The sequence below is a fragment of the Convolutriloba macropyga genome, chromosome 8 (genome assembly GCF_964194025.1).
Source record: "Convolutriloba macropyga chromosome 8, txConMacr16.3, whole genome shotgun sequence".
NCBI lineage: Eukaryota > Metazoa > Xenacoelomorpha > Acoela > Convolutidae > Convolutriloba > Convolutriloba macropyga.
The window spans coordinates 2,948,367-2,968,100 of record NC_134475.1 but is presented as its reverse complement, the minus strand read 5'-3'; the positions used below and the strand labels follow the sequence as shown (position 1 = coordinate 2,968,100).

General features: G+C 37.2%; 1 protein-coding gene across 1 annotated transcript in view; it reads left to right on the top strand.

The window, feature by feature from the left end:
• The window catches only part of LOC142343872 (uncharacterized), a 46,426-nt gene that overhangs the window by 3,358 nt on the left and 23,334 nt on the right, over positions 1-19,734 (top strand). Inside the window, exon 2 of the mRNA XM_075395246.1 lies at positions 10,054-10,226. Within this exon, the coding sequence (XP_075251361.1) occupies positions 10,054-10,226 (173 nt within the window). The remainder of the gene's footprint in view (positions 1-10,053; positions 10,227-19,734) is intronic.

The window sequence follows — 19,734 nt, the reverse complement described above, 5'->3', positions numbered from 1 at the left end:
CACAACCAAATTGTTGTTGTTGTGGTGATCCCAATTAAACTCAAGCACTGATTCCTATTTGGATGAAACAATGACCTTCGGTTCACTTCATCTAGGGGACCCATCAATTCGTTCAGCCAGATCTGGCACATTGCTTACAATCCTAATAAATTTGAACCCACCTAAATGGAAAAGACATACCAATTCCTTCGACCGGATGAGGGCCCTCTCGTGGGATTTCACTGAGTTTAAGTAAGCGTCCATGTAAAAGTTCTCAAAGACAGCTTTTGCAGCTTCCGGATACCGTTTAACATTGTCACGTAACGTGTGCTGTAGTGCATAGTTAGCGCAAGTGGGAGTTTTTTGCCCAAAAGTGTGGCGTGTATACTGGTGTACCACAGCAAGTGACGTGGGATCTCCCCGCCACAAGAAGCGCAAAGATGGCTGATCGAAAGTTAACACTTCCACTTCGAGGAACATTCCCTCGATGTCGGCCGATATAGCAAATAGATGTTGTGTGAACAGTGGAAGTATATAGATTAGGTTTTGAACAAATTATGGTCCGGTGAGTAACTACTTATTAGGAATTTACATGGAATTTCGCTGCCCTTTTTAGGAGCCTATAATTTTTACCCGGCTTGTTTGGTTAACAAACCCGATGGCGCGGTAAGTATCAACCACATTCGGAGCTCCGTTCCACCTTGTAGGCATCTCTGACCCTTACTATGTAGCCCAACTCTATGTCATCGTTGATGGTGTTTGAGTACTTTTCCCTTAGATGATGGTCTCTCGTGAGCTGCTTTTCAAAGAATTTAATTGAAGAAGCGCTGAGAAGTAATTGTTGGGTAGTTAGATTTTATCTTCATGCTTCTTCCCTTTATGTACTGTGGTGCTTTGAAAAATACAATGCGCACATGCAGCCGCGCCGGATCGAAGGTCTTCTTGCCTACGTGCCACATACGACTCCGTATTATTCAAAATTCTGCTCTATAATAGCTTTGAAACAAGTCGTGACTAAAACATGAAGACGACGGTAAAGGACCGCATAAAATTGTGCCTTTGGTCAAGCGAACAGCGATAGAAGAGCACTTCTTGTGGGCAGCGAAGTACTTTAACGGGCGGATGGCATAATACACATCCCATCCAAGTATCATCTCGATGTTTTCACAGCGATTAGCAACCGGGTCTAGAACTGCTAGGTGCGGATATGTTTCTTGAAGTGCATTAAAATTGATTGGGTGGGCACCCATGTATATATTCTCCATCACGTAAGGGCTCACTAGAAAAGGTTCGAATGTTTTGTTATCGCGTGGTGCTACAAACAACTAAACTGGTTTAGTGTCAATAACCTCCAAAGTATTTATGGCCTTCACTGTTAGTTTCAATCTGATAGTTACCGGGCAAACCAAGTCTATTAGCAAGACTATTGGACACCAAAGATTTACTGCAAGCGCTATCGCACAAAAGTAAAGCCGTGGTATCCTTACCCGAAGAACTTGCCAACTGCAGTTCGGTCACCTGATGGATGCCTTTCACATTAATGACAGATGACCTTGTAGTGGTCTTACTCGATGATTGCCCATTAGAGGGATTATTTTGACACGCGCCCGCATTATGATTATTGTTGATGTTTGTTGAAGGTAATTTTGATGGATAAATTCTCTTAGCTCAATGAAGAAGTGTGTTACAGGAGCTGTTGCAACCATCTTTCCTACATTTCCTGGGATAAGGGCACAGCCGGAACATGTGTTTTCCTGACAAACATGAGAAACACAATTTTGCTTCGGCCACTATCTTAGCTCGCTGAGTGGGAGACTTTTCTTTGAATATCCGACGCTCCCAGATGCGGTTATTTTCTTTACAAAGTATGCAGCTAGTAGAGGATGATATTTTTGCAGTTGCAGCCGGTTTGTCTGTGCATTTAAGCTGTTTGTTGGCAGCGAATGTCCTTGAGGCAGCCTTGGTCATGGTTTCTGATTTGATGTTGTCCTCAGATCTTTGTTTTATCATATTTTGTGCCTCGGCCTTTTTTTCAACCAATAGTTGAAATCTAGGAGTGTTGGCTTTAACTAATACTGTTGGATCGTAAAGAGTGACCATGACTCAATCATAATGGGCGAATGTTTTTGCACTGCCGTGTTAAGTAGTTAGGCGTCCTTCAAGTCAGCGTGGTATGAGAGCGACTTAAAGACCCCGACAAGTTTTGAGATGGCTGCAAAAAAGTTTACGATGTTACCATTTTTGTACATCACCAGAGATGGAAAAGAGACGAATTTTTCTAAATTTGGCAACTGCCTGTGGTTGGCAGAAATTGCTTTTAATTGTCCTTGGTGCATATTTGTACATATTTCCGCATTATGCAAAGCCAGGGATTGCAGTCTTTGCTTTTCCAGTCATTAGAGGTTTTAATAAGTCGGCTCAAAATCATCAGTCAGTGACTTTGTGTCTATGGCGCTTTAAATTGCCTAAACCTTTCTTGCCACTGCAGAAGGTCACCATTGTACTGTGACAACAACTTCCACTCGGGCAGTGAATCGTTCTTCCTACTAGTCATTGCGTCCGCTAGCTGTTTTTTCAATCCCCTGAGTCCAAAGAAGGAGCTGATGGTGTGGGATGAGTTGGGCCACCCCAACACAACAGGTTCGAAACGGTAGCTCCATTTAATGCAGGACCGATGGGAGTAACGAAAGTAGGCGGAGTACTGGTGGAAGAACGAAAAGGATTCGGTCGCTTGAAGTCTGATGATACGTAATTTTGAGATCTTGCTGCAGCTTGCACATGAGTGGAGGAGCAGAGTGATATACGGACATGAGGAATGTATAAGCTGTGCATAAGCGGGTAATGATGCCAGAAAGCAGCATTTGGTTGGATCCGGTGGAGGGAGAGATAAACGGTAGTAGGAGACAGGACATAGGAGCGTGTAATCTGCTGTAGAGCCGGTGGATGAATTAGGCGTGGAATAAAAACATTTGCGGGCAAAAGAAATGTTTTGTGTGAGCGGAAAGGGTGATAACTGATTGAAATTTGTTGTCACGGGGTTTCTGGCTTTTAGTAGGAGTACTGGCGGTGGTGCTGCGGGAGCAAAACGAAATTCGGGTTTAGTTAAGGAGAATTGCGAGCCTATGGGGTTAAGGACCGGGGATGGAACGGCGGGCGCATTTGTGTGTGCGTTAGTACGATTAAGTGTGGCGGGGATTTAATGGGGATGAACGGGGGGGGGGCTGACGAGGCTAACTGTTCCGGCACGCTTGATCTGCGGTCTAGTTGGTCTTCCACATGAGACCATAAAAGTGCTTGGTAGATTGTAACAGCCGTCGGGCTTTGTTCGGGGCTTTTAAAAGTGCTGGCATGTCAGAACTTAGTTTGGTGTAGATGAAAGTGTGTTTTGAGGTTGTTGCTGTTTTTGAATGATTTTAGTGTGATATATAAAAACTTAGAGTTTAAGTTGAATTGCGATATAAACAAAACTTTCCAACCTGATGTCGGTGAAGTAATGTTATTGAGTAATGGCTAAAAAACTGAACAGAATCTTCAAGTTTGTTCAGACCACAAGTTTATCAGTGTACATAAACGATAAATTTGGGCGATTTATTCGACCTTTTCTTCATTAGTGATGGCCGTAAACCAACTCGATGAGACTCCTAGTAGATGACAATGACAAGCTCTCAGTTTGTAACAATGACATGCTCTCAGGTTAGAAGAACAAAGTGTGGAGTGCAAAAACTGCGCTAATACTTGTCATATACGGCAAGGGGGAAAAACGGCAAAGGGAAGTTCATAATTAAACTTTAAATTAACCATTATCAGATTATCTTTATCTAGTCACTTCTTTATTTTTCTATTTTGATAACGACTATTATTAATTGTAATTTTTTGTGCTTTGAGGCACTTTTGAATTCATATCTTGAAAACAAAAAAATGTTACTCGTGCTCACTACCACGACAATGATGTCCAGACCACCGACGGACCGATACATTTCTGATCTGCAGGAGGCTGAGTCTTATACTGCCTGGATTAGGTTTTTGTGGCAAATTTTTGCGCAGAGAGGAAAAATACAAACTCAACACCGAAGGTACAATGTTGGACCTACAGGTAACAAATCTCTCTATTAGTATATGAGGAAAAGACGCACTACCGAAACTTAGGGTTCTTATAAGCCCCAAAAAAACTACCAGACACCCCTTTAAATATTTTTCTGCCAAAGCAAGAGTTATAATGGCAGAAAGAGCTAAACTTCTGTCCGTTTTCCAAAGCGTTGAAGAATCCAACGACGATTTTGTACCGCGCCTAAGAAAAGAAGCACGCTAATGGGACTTTGAAGCAATAAAAACAGTGAGGAATTCCCAGGAAAAGTTGCTCAAAAATAAATTTTGAGAGACCCTGAGACAAAATTGAGGCCATTAGACGCCATCAAAACAAAAGAAACGATAAATTTTTCTGAAATGACAGAAAAAACTTATAGTTCAGACTTCATGCAAAGGTTTTTGAGAGTTTTCCAACAGGTAACAAAGCGATAATAGCGAAGGAATAAGTGGGTTACAACTTCAAAAAGACCCTCAGAAAACCGGGTGAAAAGTTCACTGGTAGCGGTCACTTGTGTAATAGGTGTAGCGGTAAGCCAAACAGTAGCAAGCCCTGTCCGGCTTTGAACAACAAAGGTAACATCTGCGAGAAGTGGGGCACTTTGTGAAAATGTGCAGAAATAAAACACAGACTAGGTCAGAGATGTCCGACCAGCTAAACAACTTCAGCGAGAAAGAGGGTAAGATTACAGGGGAAAACCTGTATGTTTCTCCCTTCTGTCTTATAGGGAGAAACGTGCATGTCACGTCAGTGACATGGGAGTACATTACATTTAAAGATTAAAATAAAATGTAAAATAAAAAAAATAAATGCAAATAAAATAAATAAAAAAATTCCAATTGATACCGGTGCTGATAGCACTTTGATATCATCATTCATTTGGACTGAGCTTGGTTAACCTCAGTTAATTGGGAAAATCAGATGTCTTGAGGTCCATGATTGTCATCAACTGGCGCTTCTATGATCACTAACATGTGATGTTGAGTGGAATAGAAGCAAGTGTAGGCATTAACAACTTGCAGTTTTGCAATCTAACAATTACTTTGGATTACTTGGGATAGAAATAGTAAACCAAGAAGGCATCAACACAGTGTGTGTTGAAAAACTACGTGCACTCAAAAAATACAAAGTTCATGTGAAACTCAAACTGGGATCACAGCTGATGTTCTGCAAGGCTAGAAGGATGCCTCTACCTCTACAAGACATGGTCAAAGAGAAACTTGAGACAATAGTAGGGCATGGCATCTTGGATTCAGTGCAAGCTGGCGGGTAACAATTCCATCCCCAGTAGTTTGGCAGCGGAGGAAAAAAGGAGCTCTAAGACTACGTGAACCTGAAGCTCACTTTAACGGAAAAGTTATGGAAGATGAATATCAAATCCTAGACACGGAGACCATATTCCATAAACTCCAGGGGGCCGCTTAATTTCTGAAAATTGACTTATCAGTTCTTCAATTGCATGCAGGTGGTCTATTTGACCAAAATTTGGCAGTGGAATTTTTTTAATTTGCCAAAGAAATAATCAGGATTAAATATCCAATAGAAATCCTCAATCATAATTTTCCCAATCTCCGACAGAAATTTGGACCGTATCAAGTTCAAATGGGAACAAATGGTTACCTCGATAGTCAACTGTTGAACTAACTGTGATCTGCAAAACTTCACCTGCTTACCCACAGTGGCAAACAGAACCTCACATTTTCCAAGTAACCTGATAAAATAATTGCAGAAAACAATCGCCTACAATACAACCATTGTATTGATCCTATAACTATGGTACATTCAACAAGAGTTCCTCCAATTACCGTGCACCTGATGGAACAAAATCATGAAAATTTTGTCTTAAATCCGTCAGCAATGCTTTTAATCAATCATTCAGCATAAACCAATGCTCAGAAACCCCAAAGAATTGGTATGATCAATTGCAGCTTATTCCTGTTTCGTTCCTCGAAGAGAATTAGGCATTCGATACCAACGCCCCCCTTGACCCCGGTAGCCAAATCAGCTTCGTATTGGCCGCCGTAGCTGAGTTTCTTGAGCTTCCCCGTGAAACTCAACGCTCAGTACTACTACATTTTCTGAATACAGAGAACAGCATGCCCTCTCAAAAATTGTTGAGCCAGTCACAATAACTCCACATAACTTAACTGAAATATAGTTTGAACTCTCTTGAACGTTCATTACCCCGTCCCTGAACGTCGCAGCTGCAAACTTTTTCGAACTTATTCAAATTTGTGATGCCTTCAACAATTTGCGGCACATACTTTTCCCAAATACTACCGAAGGCAAAATCGGCGCCCTTCCTCGTTGTTAACGCATTTGCATTAACATACCTTACACATATTATACCAGGCAACAAGAGTCATCCGTTTGGTGTGAAAACTAAACTTGGTTGGACCCTCGCGGGTGGTGAATATGAGAATTGTATCTCAGCCACCGATCAGCAGCCCGCAAGTCAGCAGAATAAGACATTTATTTTCCATGTGTCAAGTAACAGAACAGATGAACCTGAACTTGAGGAACTTGTTCAACAGTTCTGGAATTTTGAAGCAGATGGCAATCAGAAAGTCCTTGAACAAGTTTACACAAAACAAGAAGAACAGTTTCTTGATATTTTGAAAAACTCCATCAGTCGCAATGGTGAGAGATATGAAATCAAACTGCCCTGGAACTCAGAATTGAAGTTGGAAAACAAATTCTATTCTGCACTCAACCAAGTCAAAAGCCTCAACACACGACTTCAGCGTAGGCCTTTGTTGCAAGAGAACTACAATAAGACACTCCTTTCAGACCTCGAGAAAAGCTATGTCAAACCTGTGGAAATGCAAGATCTTCAACACTGCAGAAATCCGTACCTACCACACCATCTTGTGGAAAATATCAAAAAGCTCTGAAAAGTCCGCTGAGTTGCAAATGCAGCTTCACAATTGCGCGGTCAATTGCTTAATTCAAACCTTCTTACAGGACCAGATCTCCTTAATAGCCTTTTAGTTATCCTGATGAGATTTCGAGAACATAAAATTGCAGTCCTTGCGGAAATCGATGGCATATTTACGCAAATGGCCATCCATCAGATTGATCAACATGATCTTATGTTTTTCTGGTTAGAAGACAATCAGATACAACAATACCAATTTACCAGACTCATCTTTTGAGCAAATTGCTCGCCTTCGTCGGCAATACACGTTCTTAACCATTGTGCCCAAGAGAACACTCAAGAAATCCCAGAAGTCCTGAAAGCTTTCAGGAAGCACTTTTACATGGATGACTACATCCCATCTCATGTAACAGAAGAAGACGCCTGTGGGGCAGTTCTTGAAACAAAACACTGTCTGCAAACAGGTGGGTTTTGACTTGCAAAATTTGTTCAAGCAGCCCTCTAGTCCTAAACCAAATCCCTTCAGAATACAAAGACAAACCGACAGATATTGTCAGAGTTCTTGGTTTTAGATGAAATCTTGAGGAAGACTGATTTCTTATGAAACCTCTCACTGATTTCCCAAAAGATAACTCAGCTTACATTCAACGTAAGACCTTTAGTCTTTTCCCCTCGATCTTTGATCTAATGGGGATAATATCGCCATGAACGATCTGTTTCAAAGTACTCCTTTAAGAACTGGAGAAAATTGGGGAAAATGGGACGAATAAATTGCCGCTCAAGTAGTTAAACCACTTCAAATGAATTTGGACTGATACTTTTCTTCAACAGAAGCAACGTTGAACAGAATTCTCAATATGAGTGGTCATTCACCAGAAATTGAAAACGAAGTCCAAAAAGTTGTCGGCGCCTCAACTGTAGCAGTTGCAGCCGTTGCACACCTGAAAACAGTTCCTAGCTTAGCAACTGAACTTGAAACTTGTTTCTTAATAGGCAAATGCAAAGTTGCCCCAATTAAGCAAGTTAGCATACCCAAATTAGAACTGGAAGCCGCAGTCATAGGAGTCAAACTTTTTTCCACCAACATGAGGGAGTCATCGTTTTACTTTACTCGCTCTACACTCTGGACAGTTAGTCCAGTAGTACTTGACTGGTTATCCACAACCAAGAAACAACCTCTTTTCGTTGCGAATCGCATCAAAGAAATCCTTGCTTCAGCGGATACTTACCAATGGAAACAAGTTACTACCGAAGACAATCTAGCTGACCACGGAACCCGTGGTTTCAATCCAGACGAAATTACAGCCAAGTTGCTAACAGCGCCAGCATTCCTTTCCACCAGACAGAGGAGCAAAAAATCAACTCGGCACGATTTTCAACTTGGAACAAGTTGCTACTGACATTAGCAACAGTTATAAATTTGGTCTTTCGAATCAAAGAGCAAAGGTCTAAAGATCAACAGTATATAACAGAAAACGTCAATCTAGCAAGAAATTGGCTGATCAAAATGTCACAGCAGAATTTCTTCTTCTCAACAATCCAAGCCCTGAAACGCGATTCCGGGATAGATGCAAATGCAAAATCCGTTTGCTCAACCCAATGTTGTACAACAACGGAATCCTTCGTTCATGCGGATGATTGCAACTTGCGCCAGATAACCTCGAGTTCGAGAAAATTTCGATTATACTGCACGCAAAAGACAAGATAGCGAGACTCTATATAGAGCATGCACATATTTGCGTTCACCGAGGAACAGAGCCAGTGGAAGACTTTGTGCAGCAAAGATACTACATCACTGGACTCAGAAAAACACTTTTGAGTATGAAGTACAGTTGTTTTCTCTGCCGACGATTTGCCGCTCAAAACATTCAACCTATCATGGCTCTCCTACCTGCCTGCCGTTTCCCGTCAGACTCGACCCAGTATTCTTTCGCGAACAGGGGAGTCAATTTTTTGGACCCTTTTATATAGAAGATGCCAAAGGACAGATTGAAAACTCTACGGCCTCATCTTCACTTGCCTAGTTACTGGGTGTGTCCATCTAGAAGCTTGTCCCAATCTCAAAACTGACATTTTTTAAAACCTACCGACGTTTTGTAAGCCGCATATGCCAGCCAACAACAATGCTCACTGACACTGGCAAGACATTTATTGGTGCATCTGAAGAACTGAAAAGATGTGTAAAACGTCTCGACAACGACAAAATCTACAAAGTAATGGCAGCAATAAACACAAATTTGAAGTTCAATCCCGTCTATGGACCTCATTTTGGCGGTATTTGAGAGCGCTTGATCCAGACCGCGAGACCCACTCTATTGGTCATTCTAGGCGCCAGAAGAATGTCGCTCAATGTGTTCATGACAATTTTGGTCGAGACAGAAGCTATTTTGAACTCCAGACCACTAACGATTGTTGCTGACCATCCAGAAAATGAAATGTCCCTGACGCCAAACCATTGTCTGATCAACAGACCATTCAACTCTCTGCCACCAGGAAAGTTCGACAGCCAAGATCCCGCCAGCTTCAAGTCTTGGAAAAATGTGCAGTAAATGGTCAACCATTTCTGGAAAGGACTCGTCAAGGAGTATCTTCCGAACACTGTTAAAGAGGTCAAAATGGAGCGATAGTGACCAAACACGACTCAGAGTCAAGGACATCGTTTGGATTCTAAGAGATATGACTCCATGTGGAATTTGGCCCCTTGGACGTGTTCTCGAAGTCTACTCTGGAGGAGATGGACGACACTGTAAGGTGAAGGTGAAAATGGACTGCGGCACGTACGTTCGCCTGGTCTTCGCCCTGGCACGCGTTTTGGCAGATTAGACCAATTTTTTCTTAATCTTTTCGAAACGGTTCTCTAGGCAACTTGGGTTACAGCCTCTTCGACGACCTGGTCAAACGACTGTGATTTGTTGTTGGCCCCATCTTGCCCCTGGAGCATGTTGTGCAACAACCAAGTCAGAAGTGAATCTTGAAAAAACATTGATTTTTGTCCTTATCGCAACCAAAAGGAGTTGGATGTTCACGCAACTTAAAACAGATACAAAAAAAACTTTGCAAACTTGAATGTCTAGAACCATATAATTGAGTCCTTATCTACGTTCTCTTACAGGGTTCAACAATGAGAACTCAGAACGGTGTGGACTTTACAGCAACTTCTACTGTTTAATTTTGTGGAGCACAGACAAAATAAAGAGAAGGGAAATATCATGGAGAGATGGACAGCGGATATGGTCACTCGCATCCGACAATTACCAGCGACTCAATTGGTTCAACATTCTCCCGGTAATATATTTGGGCCTTTTTGACTATGCCCCCGCCCCATTCCCACTCACTCTCATCTGGGCTAGACCCGTAAACCTATCATTAAGAATCATAATAATGAAGCTCGGTTATGTGCGTTTGCACACGATGTTTCGGCCCTGTGCTTCAAAAACCGCTCTCACTTTTTTCTTACCGTATGGATCACTTAAAGCAAGATTTTGGATAATATATTGTTTGCCAGTTTTGACATAAAAACTGATAAATTTAAAAGGACCGAATTCACTTTTATTACGCGCCAAAAGACAGGAGAAATGGGAACCTCCAAAACCTGATGACAATTTTTTGGCTATAATTCTCTGAAACTATGTGCCCGACAAGCACTGGGACTTTGTTTGGGAGGAAATGTCAATGTGGTCTAGATGTGGTCAACATCAAGATATTAATGTGGTCAACATCAAGATATTAAAAAGTCCGATTATTCATAAGTAAAATGAAACAAATTGCCATTCCTTTAGCATTTGTATCAACATTCTCTCTGTTTATCTGAAACAATGCAACAATTATTGGCATATTGAGTGCTTTCCAAGTTTTCTGCAGAAAATTTTGCAGAAATACAAAAAGAAGAACAAAAACTAGTCTTATTTGTAGAAGTTAAAAAGTAGAAGATCGAGAATATCTTTTCACGTTATCAAAAAAGCTACACAATATAGAAATAAAGGTTTCACGTGTTGACAGAAACCCTGTGAGATTTGAAAGTCGATCAGATTACACGCTAAACAAATCGAATCAAAATTCGTGGATCCTTTTTTTCTAATTACTATTTTCTGACCAATTTTTGTGCTTTTCCGACCCATTAAGAGTTACAAGTACTGCAAAGAATTAGTTGTGTACCGCTACTCAAAAAACTCTATTTCTCAAAAAATGGAGCCGCCGGAAGTATATAAACAGTTCATATTGCCATGTCATAAAAGGAATTTTGAACCAAATTTAGCAAGCCGAACGAAAATTTCAGTTTCTCTGTTTCAGTTGATATAGAAGAATTCTGCTTCAATCAAGACACATTTCAACAAAATCAAAATATCAACAGAACAAACTAATGAAGTTTTTTGGGATGGTGGATTCGAATAATTGTATTTAAAACACGACTCTCACTATAATTTCCCGCTGTTTGTTAAACAATATCTTAAAAAGCACTCTAGAATTCAAATGAAATTGAGATCTGATACCGTTCACATTCCAATTTTTTTGACACATTCCAAACAAAATATTGCTACGACCTTTGCTGTTCTACTATGAACAACAATTCGGGTTTTGAGTTATTCAAGTCATAAGATTTTGAAAATTGAAAAACTTCATGGAGTGTACGGTACTGGAAAATAAAAAAGTGAGAAAGAAATGAGAGAGTAGCAAAATGCAGTTGCAGAAAATTTTATAATGTGATTCTTTAAGAAATTTGTTGATGTTTATTATATTATTATTGTTTGAATGATTTGAAATATTTTTTGTTTCAGGTATATTTAACCGTATGGTTATAATTTTAATTTACTTGTTGCAAAAAAATATAAAGTTCCCAATGTAAACTTAATTGATCAATTGATCAATAACAGCCTAGACACCACATCGTGAGAATCATTCAATTATTCTGCGCGCACAATAATGAGCCGGTTTTTGTCCATAACTTGAATAGAAATTATTAATGCTGACTTAAATTTTTTCTGTTTAACCTTGGACAATAAGAGATTAACCTAGCCGTTTAACTGCAATCTTCAAACTGAGTGACGATACCGCAATCGGCTGCCAGATAAAGACAAAAACTAAATTTATGACAGCAGAGATGACCGATAGCGCTTTGCCACATTTTTCTTGATAAAATGAGCAACTAATTTCAAATCTTCTCAAAATTTATAGGTATTGTTCTACGGTGAAGATATTTGGTAATTTTAGCGGTGATTTTTTCTAAGATTTGCGATTCATAGCGGTGAACTTTTTCTCTTTATTCGCTATGAATCGCATTTTTACATCTTTTTACCGCATTCATCGCAATTTTTATATTTTTTAGCAAAATTTAGCGTTCACACTGTGACCCGGGATTCTGAGTATTGAAAATTGGATTATAATTATTCAGGCCCGATTAAGCCAGTTCGAAAATACAGTTAGGTTGTAAAATACTTTTCAATTGAAATTTAAAAGCAACACAAAGTAGCAACCGAGTTGTTTGGGTTTGAAAAAAAAACAGGATATTGCCAATTAAACAGTATAGGCACAGAATTCTAAAAGAACTTTATTTTTCTTCGAGATAAATATTTCTGATACGTTACTGCTATTTCTTGATAATTAACAGATAACTTTTTTCTTGTTTTCGTGGCACTGTAGACCAGGGCAAAGATTACCAAAGCAACAAGGAGGCTCGGTAATGTGCGTTTGCTCATTAAGTTCCGACCCCGCTCATCTACATTATTCACTTAATTGTCTACCAAATGAGGAAGAGATAAAAAATTAACCTATCAACATATCGTTCAACAAACTACTAAAAGAATAAAACAATCTACTCTAGAGGGCCTAAGAGACCTGTGGCTACCAAAATATGACTGCCAGAAAAGACGACAATAAAAATCAAATAGTTACAAATATTAACTACGACCAAAACTCCTTGTCCATTCTTTTAAAAACCACTAATAACCAAATCAAAATGGCATCAGATAAAATTTATACTCGGAAGATCAACCGGCACTTTTTTGGAACAAATTATGGGACTTTTCCTCAATGCGACTTGGCAACAAGTCGACTAGAAATAATCAAAAAGGGCAAAGTTTATTAAAACATTGCTTTTTTATAAACAGAATTAAACTCAAACTGATTAGAAACATCGCATCAAATGAAATCATTGAGAGAGTCTTTTATACCTCAATAGAGAGTGACTGAGGCTTGTCAATATCCTGGATATGTCATACGGCTATAAAAAGAACGACAAATACAGGCAAAAACTAAAAATTTGCACAAAAAATTATGCACGAAAATGATGTCCCCCCAATCAATTAAATATTAAGCTGATCAATAAAAACAATAAAAATTTTCGTTTGCATTTTTTGAAGGTAAGACATTTGTTAATCAAGTGACGCCCATTATTGTGATACTGTGAGAAGAAAACAAAAGCCTACAAAAAAGGGGGCAAATATGCAAAAATCACGAAATTTTGTTTTTTCAAAACTGGTTGTATCAAGAAGAAAGACCATTTGAGGAAATTCAAAACCGTTATGAAGAGCAAATTGTGTTTCAACAGATAAATGATGCGAATTGTATATAGAGATGCTTAGCTACAATTTAACAGTAATAAAAATTGGCAGATCTCAAAAATCAATCTCTTTATTTTTTTAAAAACAAATATTTTCAAAATTCATAGCCAACAAAAGCTTTAGACTAAAAGACAAGACAGTTTGACTTTCAACTACTAGGAAAACTAGTTGCGACTGTTATTAATGAGACTAAATCATAAGACTATAAAAGAACATTAAATACAAGCTGAACAAATAAGTTTCACAAACAAATTTACGAAACCACAGTTTTGAAGCCGTTAAACTTAGTTATAAAATATTACATCTTCACTTGCGTCTGATTTGACCATCATAACGTCTTTTTGTAAATTAATTTTCACAAAATGACAACAAAAGGAACCACAAAACTGAAAAGTTGCTAAACTTCACAAAATTCTTCTGAAACAAATTGTCTAATCACTGAAGACATCATTTAAAGCGTATAAACCACAGAAAAATTATTGTTTGATTCAACAAAACATTAAAAAGAGCTCTAAATATTGAGGCTAATTTAGGAAAATGATACAACATTGTAAAATGCGAAAAAAATACGCAAACCAGCACAAAAAAGTATAAGTTGAAGATTATTATTACACCCTTTTTAGACATTTAATTTGAAAGTCAAAACAGCCATTAGCTATTTACCGATATCAGTTATTAAGTTCATTTGCTTATCTATATATGGCCACTGAGACTTTTAATTACACAATATTTGGATATGACAACAAAAATTAACAACCAACAAAGGGCAAAAATAAAAAACTCTACCAATTTCTGCAAGAGAACGGTGTCGCAGCCCTTCAAACCATATGTTATCAAATCAAAAAAAATTGTTCAGTTTCAAATTTTAAAAATCTTTTTTCAGTTAGATTGTTAAATAATTTTACAATTTACAGAAGAAACAAAAACAACAGCAAAAATGGGAAATTATGCACAAAAATCAGAAAATTTTGTATGAGAACTCGTAGTACCAAAAGCAAGAAAACTTTCTGTTAAAACAATCGGCCACAAAATTAGTTTGTATTCTATGAGGAGGAAGGTTTGACCTGTACTTACTGAGAAAAAGCAAAATCTTGACTAAAATAATATAAAAAACTAACAAATTCAAAAAATCACAGAAATTTCCTTAAAACAAATACATTCAATATTATAAGAGACATTAGGTAACAACCGCGTAAAAAAAGGTTCACTTCAACCTCTTAAGGAAGAAATTTAGATCTTTGAGTGGTTAAACTTAAAAATCTGGCCGCCAAAAGAATAACAGTTGAAGGCAAAAGACAAGATTTCAGTTAAATTTTAATAAAACTCTTCCTCAAAGCCATAAAAACCCTTTGGTTCTCTGATAACAATGTGTATCTAAACTCGGCTTCACATTTACGTAAAATGAAGCTGCCATTAACGGAGCCGTGAATGAAAATATTGTCAGTAATTAACATTAAAAAAAAACAAAATCAAATTATTTTGAAAAAAAGGCGGCATCAAAATAAAAACCAAAAAGTCTCTGAGTCTAAGAATCGATGATATTGTCGCACTTCTCACTGAGTTTGTCGGGCGTCCAGCATAATGACCAAGTGTTCCAAGTGTTTGCGAATTAGACCGATTGTTGCGTGGAATTCTTCAAATATTAATAGAAAGAACGATGCATTTCGAGTTAAATCCGCAAAAAACGGCAAAGTTTTAATTCCAGAAGACTTTCATACGGTTCCAAATGCAACTAACGCTCTTTTTCAGATGAGGGAGTCTGTTTTATGGTTTTCTAGGTCACTAAATCTGGCAAAGTGGACAAAAAAGCATATTTTGTGCCATTTTTGATGAAAAAAGTTTGAATTTTGAAAATTTTATCAAAAATTTTAGCAAAAGAACTTCAATAAAACAATTCAGCAACGCTCTTCTATCTCTAACGGTAACAATAGCACTCTGATGTTAAAAATTTTACTTATTTTGAATTATATTAGCGAAATTGTGCCAAATTTTGGCAAAAATTACTGAAAATGTGAACAAAAACAGTCGAAAGTTTGCAAAATTTAAAACCTCGATTACTCTTTATAAAAAAGGAAAAAAAAAAACATCCTTTTAATTCCGTATTCTACGCTGGACGGGCTTTTCAATGATACCACTCAGAATTCTCTACGATGAATATATCGATCGGCCAACTCTGCGATGAATATATCGATCGGCCAACTAAAGTGGGGGGTCGGAACAATAATATTAATTCGAGACAAACCATTTGGAAGAGGAAATCTATCTTGAAAAAATAAAATTGTGAAATTTTGCAGAAAACGCAAATGTTATCAAACTTCTATATTTGACCTCAGTTGTCTTTGAAGTGGAAATGACAACGAGCAACGTCGCTTAGTTGATATTTCGAGTACAGTAAAGTATTCAAACTTTTCAGTTGTCAATCAGTAGAAATAGAAAACAGATTTGCAGGCATGAAAATGATGAAAAACTGATCCCTTTTTTATCTGATGAGCCGACAATAAAAGATTAACTGGATTAAAATATCATTTGTATGCACAACTAGAAGAGATGCACAACAAAAAACAGATGTTTGCGATGTCTTTACTGGTAAAGTCAATAGGACTGCACTAACAGCTTTAAAACCAAAATACAGACACGAACGTTTACGATAGCGTTGTACTGAAGTGTGCTACACTCAGTAACACTATTTGATAAGCCTAGTGCTATTTTGAGAATTTACGCTATAGTGCGTGAAGCACAAACTTGATTTGGACAAAGTCCATTTTAACGTGTGAACAAATTACTAAGTAGTTTTGAATAAGCTACTATTTTAAAATCACTAACTCAAACTAAAACTACCATGACGTGATATTTTCACGCCACGTAGAAAATACCAACTTAACCTTGGTAACTCTGTCGACACTGTTATCTTTATCCAATAGGATACTAGATAACCACGTGTCCGCAAGTATAAAAGGAGCTTGCACGCTCAACTACCAACTCACTTTTTGGTCCCTGATAACTTCTGATTTAAAATCAAACTCCCGTATTGCTCCCTTGCTTAATCTCAACTTACTTGAGATATTTTCTACCCTAGAATATTTCGTGACTTGTTCTTAACTAAGAACTTTCTAAGTCGTAAAATATTAGATTAGCACAATTTTGGAAATCAGGTAACTTTAACTAAACTTCTCTAAGTTATAATTTAACATCTTTTAAACTTTATCTAAGTTACAAGTTAACTTAGAAGAATTAAACCTGTGCTATCTAGTGCTATCTCAGTCTTAATAACTTTAACTATTCTATCCCTTCATGCTCAGTTCATATTTAATGCTGTTTAACCTAACTTAATAATTCATATTTGCATTTAACTTTCTTTAATAGTTAACCATATACCAAGAGTAGAACTAGGGGTTGAACTTTCAATTTATACATGTGGTCCCGCGATTAACCCCATCGTTTAAGTATCTAATGTACGGACCAGCAGTATAGCGTATTTCAAAACTTCTAACAAAGTCACACACAAAATTAATAAAACCTATTGACAAAGTTCAGACCATTTTCAGAAAAATCCATTTCAAGAAAAATCTTTTCCGAGAGAAATCCATTTCAAGAAAAATCATTCTGAATCTGAACAAATCATTTTAGGGTTTTACATTTCAAATTTGTTTACACTTCAAACGGTATTAAACTTAGTTGTGTTTACTTAATGAAGAGTTGTATTGAACAGAACACAGAGTTGAAACAGCAACTATTTAACGCTGTTGAAAAAGAAAAAATTAAATTCAGATTCCTAATTTGTTGAACACTGCTCGTTTCCGGGAAAACAATAGTAGATCACCAATTTCAAAGAAAAAGAGCGTTTACAGAGCAAACAAAAAAATTTGTGTAAATTAGTTTTGATTTTTTTTTACTTGGGCAAACAACTTAGTTGACTTTAAACGAAGCAGGAACGAGATTATTTTTTTGTTACTGAATATCCGGTATTTTTTTTGTGCGCTTAGAACAGTGGAAAAAGTTATTTAACCAGTTCAACAACAAAACTGCTAATGAAGCTGTTCTTCTATACCAAAGATCGTTTCTGTTGCAGCGTTCAGCGCTGTAATCATTATCGTCAAAGTTCTGAAAGAAGCTATCAAGAAGATCATGCCATACTGATCGGTATGCTAGTGAAACGTTTGGCAGAAATGGAGAGCCAGTAATGGAATTAGTATGAAAACCAAAAAAACGATGCTACCTAAAAGGGAAAAACCGGTCTGTAAAATTTTAAATCTGAAGAAGCTGGCCTAGCTGGTGTTGTCAAAAAAGCGTCATTGATTTTCAATGACCTGCGACTAATCCGCGACAGGGCGGAAGCCTCATAATTCTAATTAAAGTGGTTTATTTACCTGCGACTACTTCACACTGGAGCTTTTCATGAAAACAGCAGCTCAATCAAAGGTACAACTGCCCGCTTGAACCTCAATCACCGGATTCTAAAGAGGTTTTGACAAAGAGTAGCTACTATTTGTGGGCACTTTTTTTGCATACCTATCAAAGTTTTGAGAATATTTGATGTAGAAAATAAAATAAACGACAGGTTTATAAGACACAAAATTGTCGCAAAATTCTGCCGTCCTGTCAAAAGTTTTCCTCCTGACATTTGTATGTTAAAGTTTGTGACAAAAACAGAATCTGTAACTTTTTGGAAATCCTCTTAGCAATTCAGTAACATTTAATTGCAAGTTTTTAGGAAACACTATTTGTTGCAAATCTCTTCTGTCATAAAATCTCACCTCTCACAAGCTTGTCGTTTGCTTTTTTTGTTGCTTGCTCAAAATAATTTTCTTCCATTTCGTTTTAATTTACATAAAACTTTTTCACTTGCCATTCAAAAAAGTCAGCTAAGAGTCTGATACTAGCCATAAACTCAATTGCCTTGTGTAATTGAATACAAATTCATTTCAACTGGAGATCTGCTTCAACATTTTTTCTGCTTAGATATAGCAATTGTTTGTTGCACTTCCAATTGTTAGTTGCAGTTTATCTTACGACCTTGAAAGTTACTTTGACCTTAAACAGTAATTTTTTCACTTATCGTGCAGATAAACTTGAGGCACTGGTAAGAATTACATCACGTTGAGCACTCACGGAATGGAATAGATACATTTGTGGTTGTTGATGTTCAGTACTTCCTTCATTACTTCTTCTTCTTTCTCCCGCGGTGAGGAAAATTATTCGTTTAATAAACTATTTTAAACGCCTAATTATTAGTCATTTTGATTACCTTACTCTCTTTGATTTCATTACTTACATCAAGTAAAGTAATCCGCATTTCTTCTATCTTCATTGAAACTATCTTCAATGATTACACTCAGCGCAATTTATGGTGAACAAGGAGTCCGTTCTTATCTTTAGATTACAGATTTGATTTGTTCTCGCTTCTCTAATAAAATCTATTCCTTAATCTTTACCAATTTACCGTGTTTGTAACTTAGTTAATAGGGAAGTTTTTTTATCATCATTCAATTGTTCATCATTCAAATGAAATTGTAGATTATTTTCATCAAGATCCTGAGTAGGTTTTATTTGAAATTCTAAAGCTTATTCATACCGAAGAAATTCTTAACATCAATAATCTAAACTTTCGACCGCTCACTTAGTTCAGTTAATATGTTAGTCTTCAATATTTATGTGATCACGGATCTAGAACTCTTTTCATATAATGTTACAACATTTCGCTAAAAAATTATTCTGATTTCCATCCGCCACTTATAGTTTCAGTACTATTTGAATTTCTCCTTTAATTCCTTTCAAAGATTAATTGGTCTTTCATTCTCCCCATTGCTATTGAAACAAAAATTGAATTTCTACTTTATGAACACATATTTTGAAGGAGGTGTTGATATCGAATGGTTTAAAGATTATTGTCAATTCTCTGATCATGTTGAATCCGCTTGGGTTAACTTTTCTAAACAGATTATTTTTAACGATAAAGTTTTCAGAATCTCTGAACTACATTATCCTGAATTCCAAAGCGAAGTTATTTTATTCCTTGAAGACTTTGAATGAAAAAAAAAATGTTATTTGTTTTGAACTAATGACAAAAAGCAAGAATAATTATTTCATGAAGCTAATTCATAATGATCAACCAAGTCTAAATATTGATTCCTTAAATTATAGCTACAAAGCTTACTTCAATTGATTTATTCTTCAACAATACTCAAAGATGAATTACGAAACGGAATTCTTTATTTGGGGAGTCATCTCAGCAACAC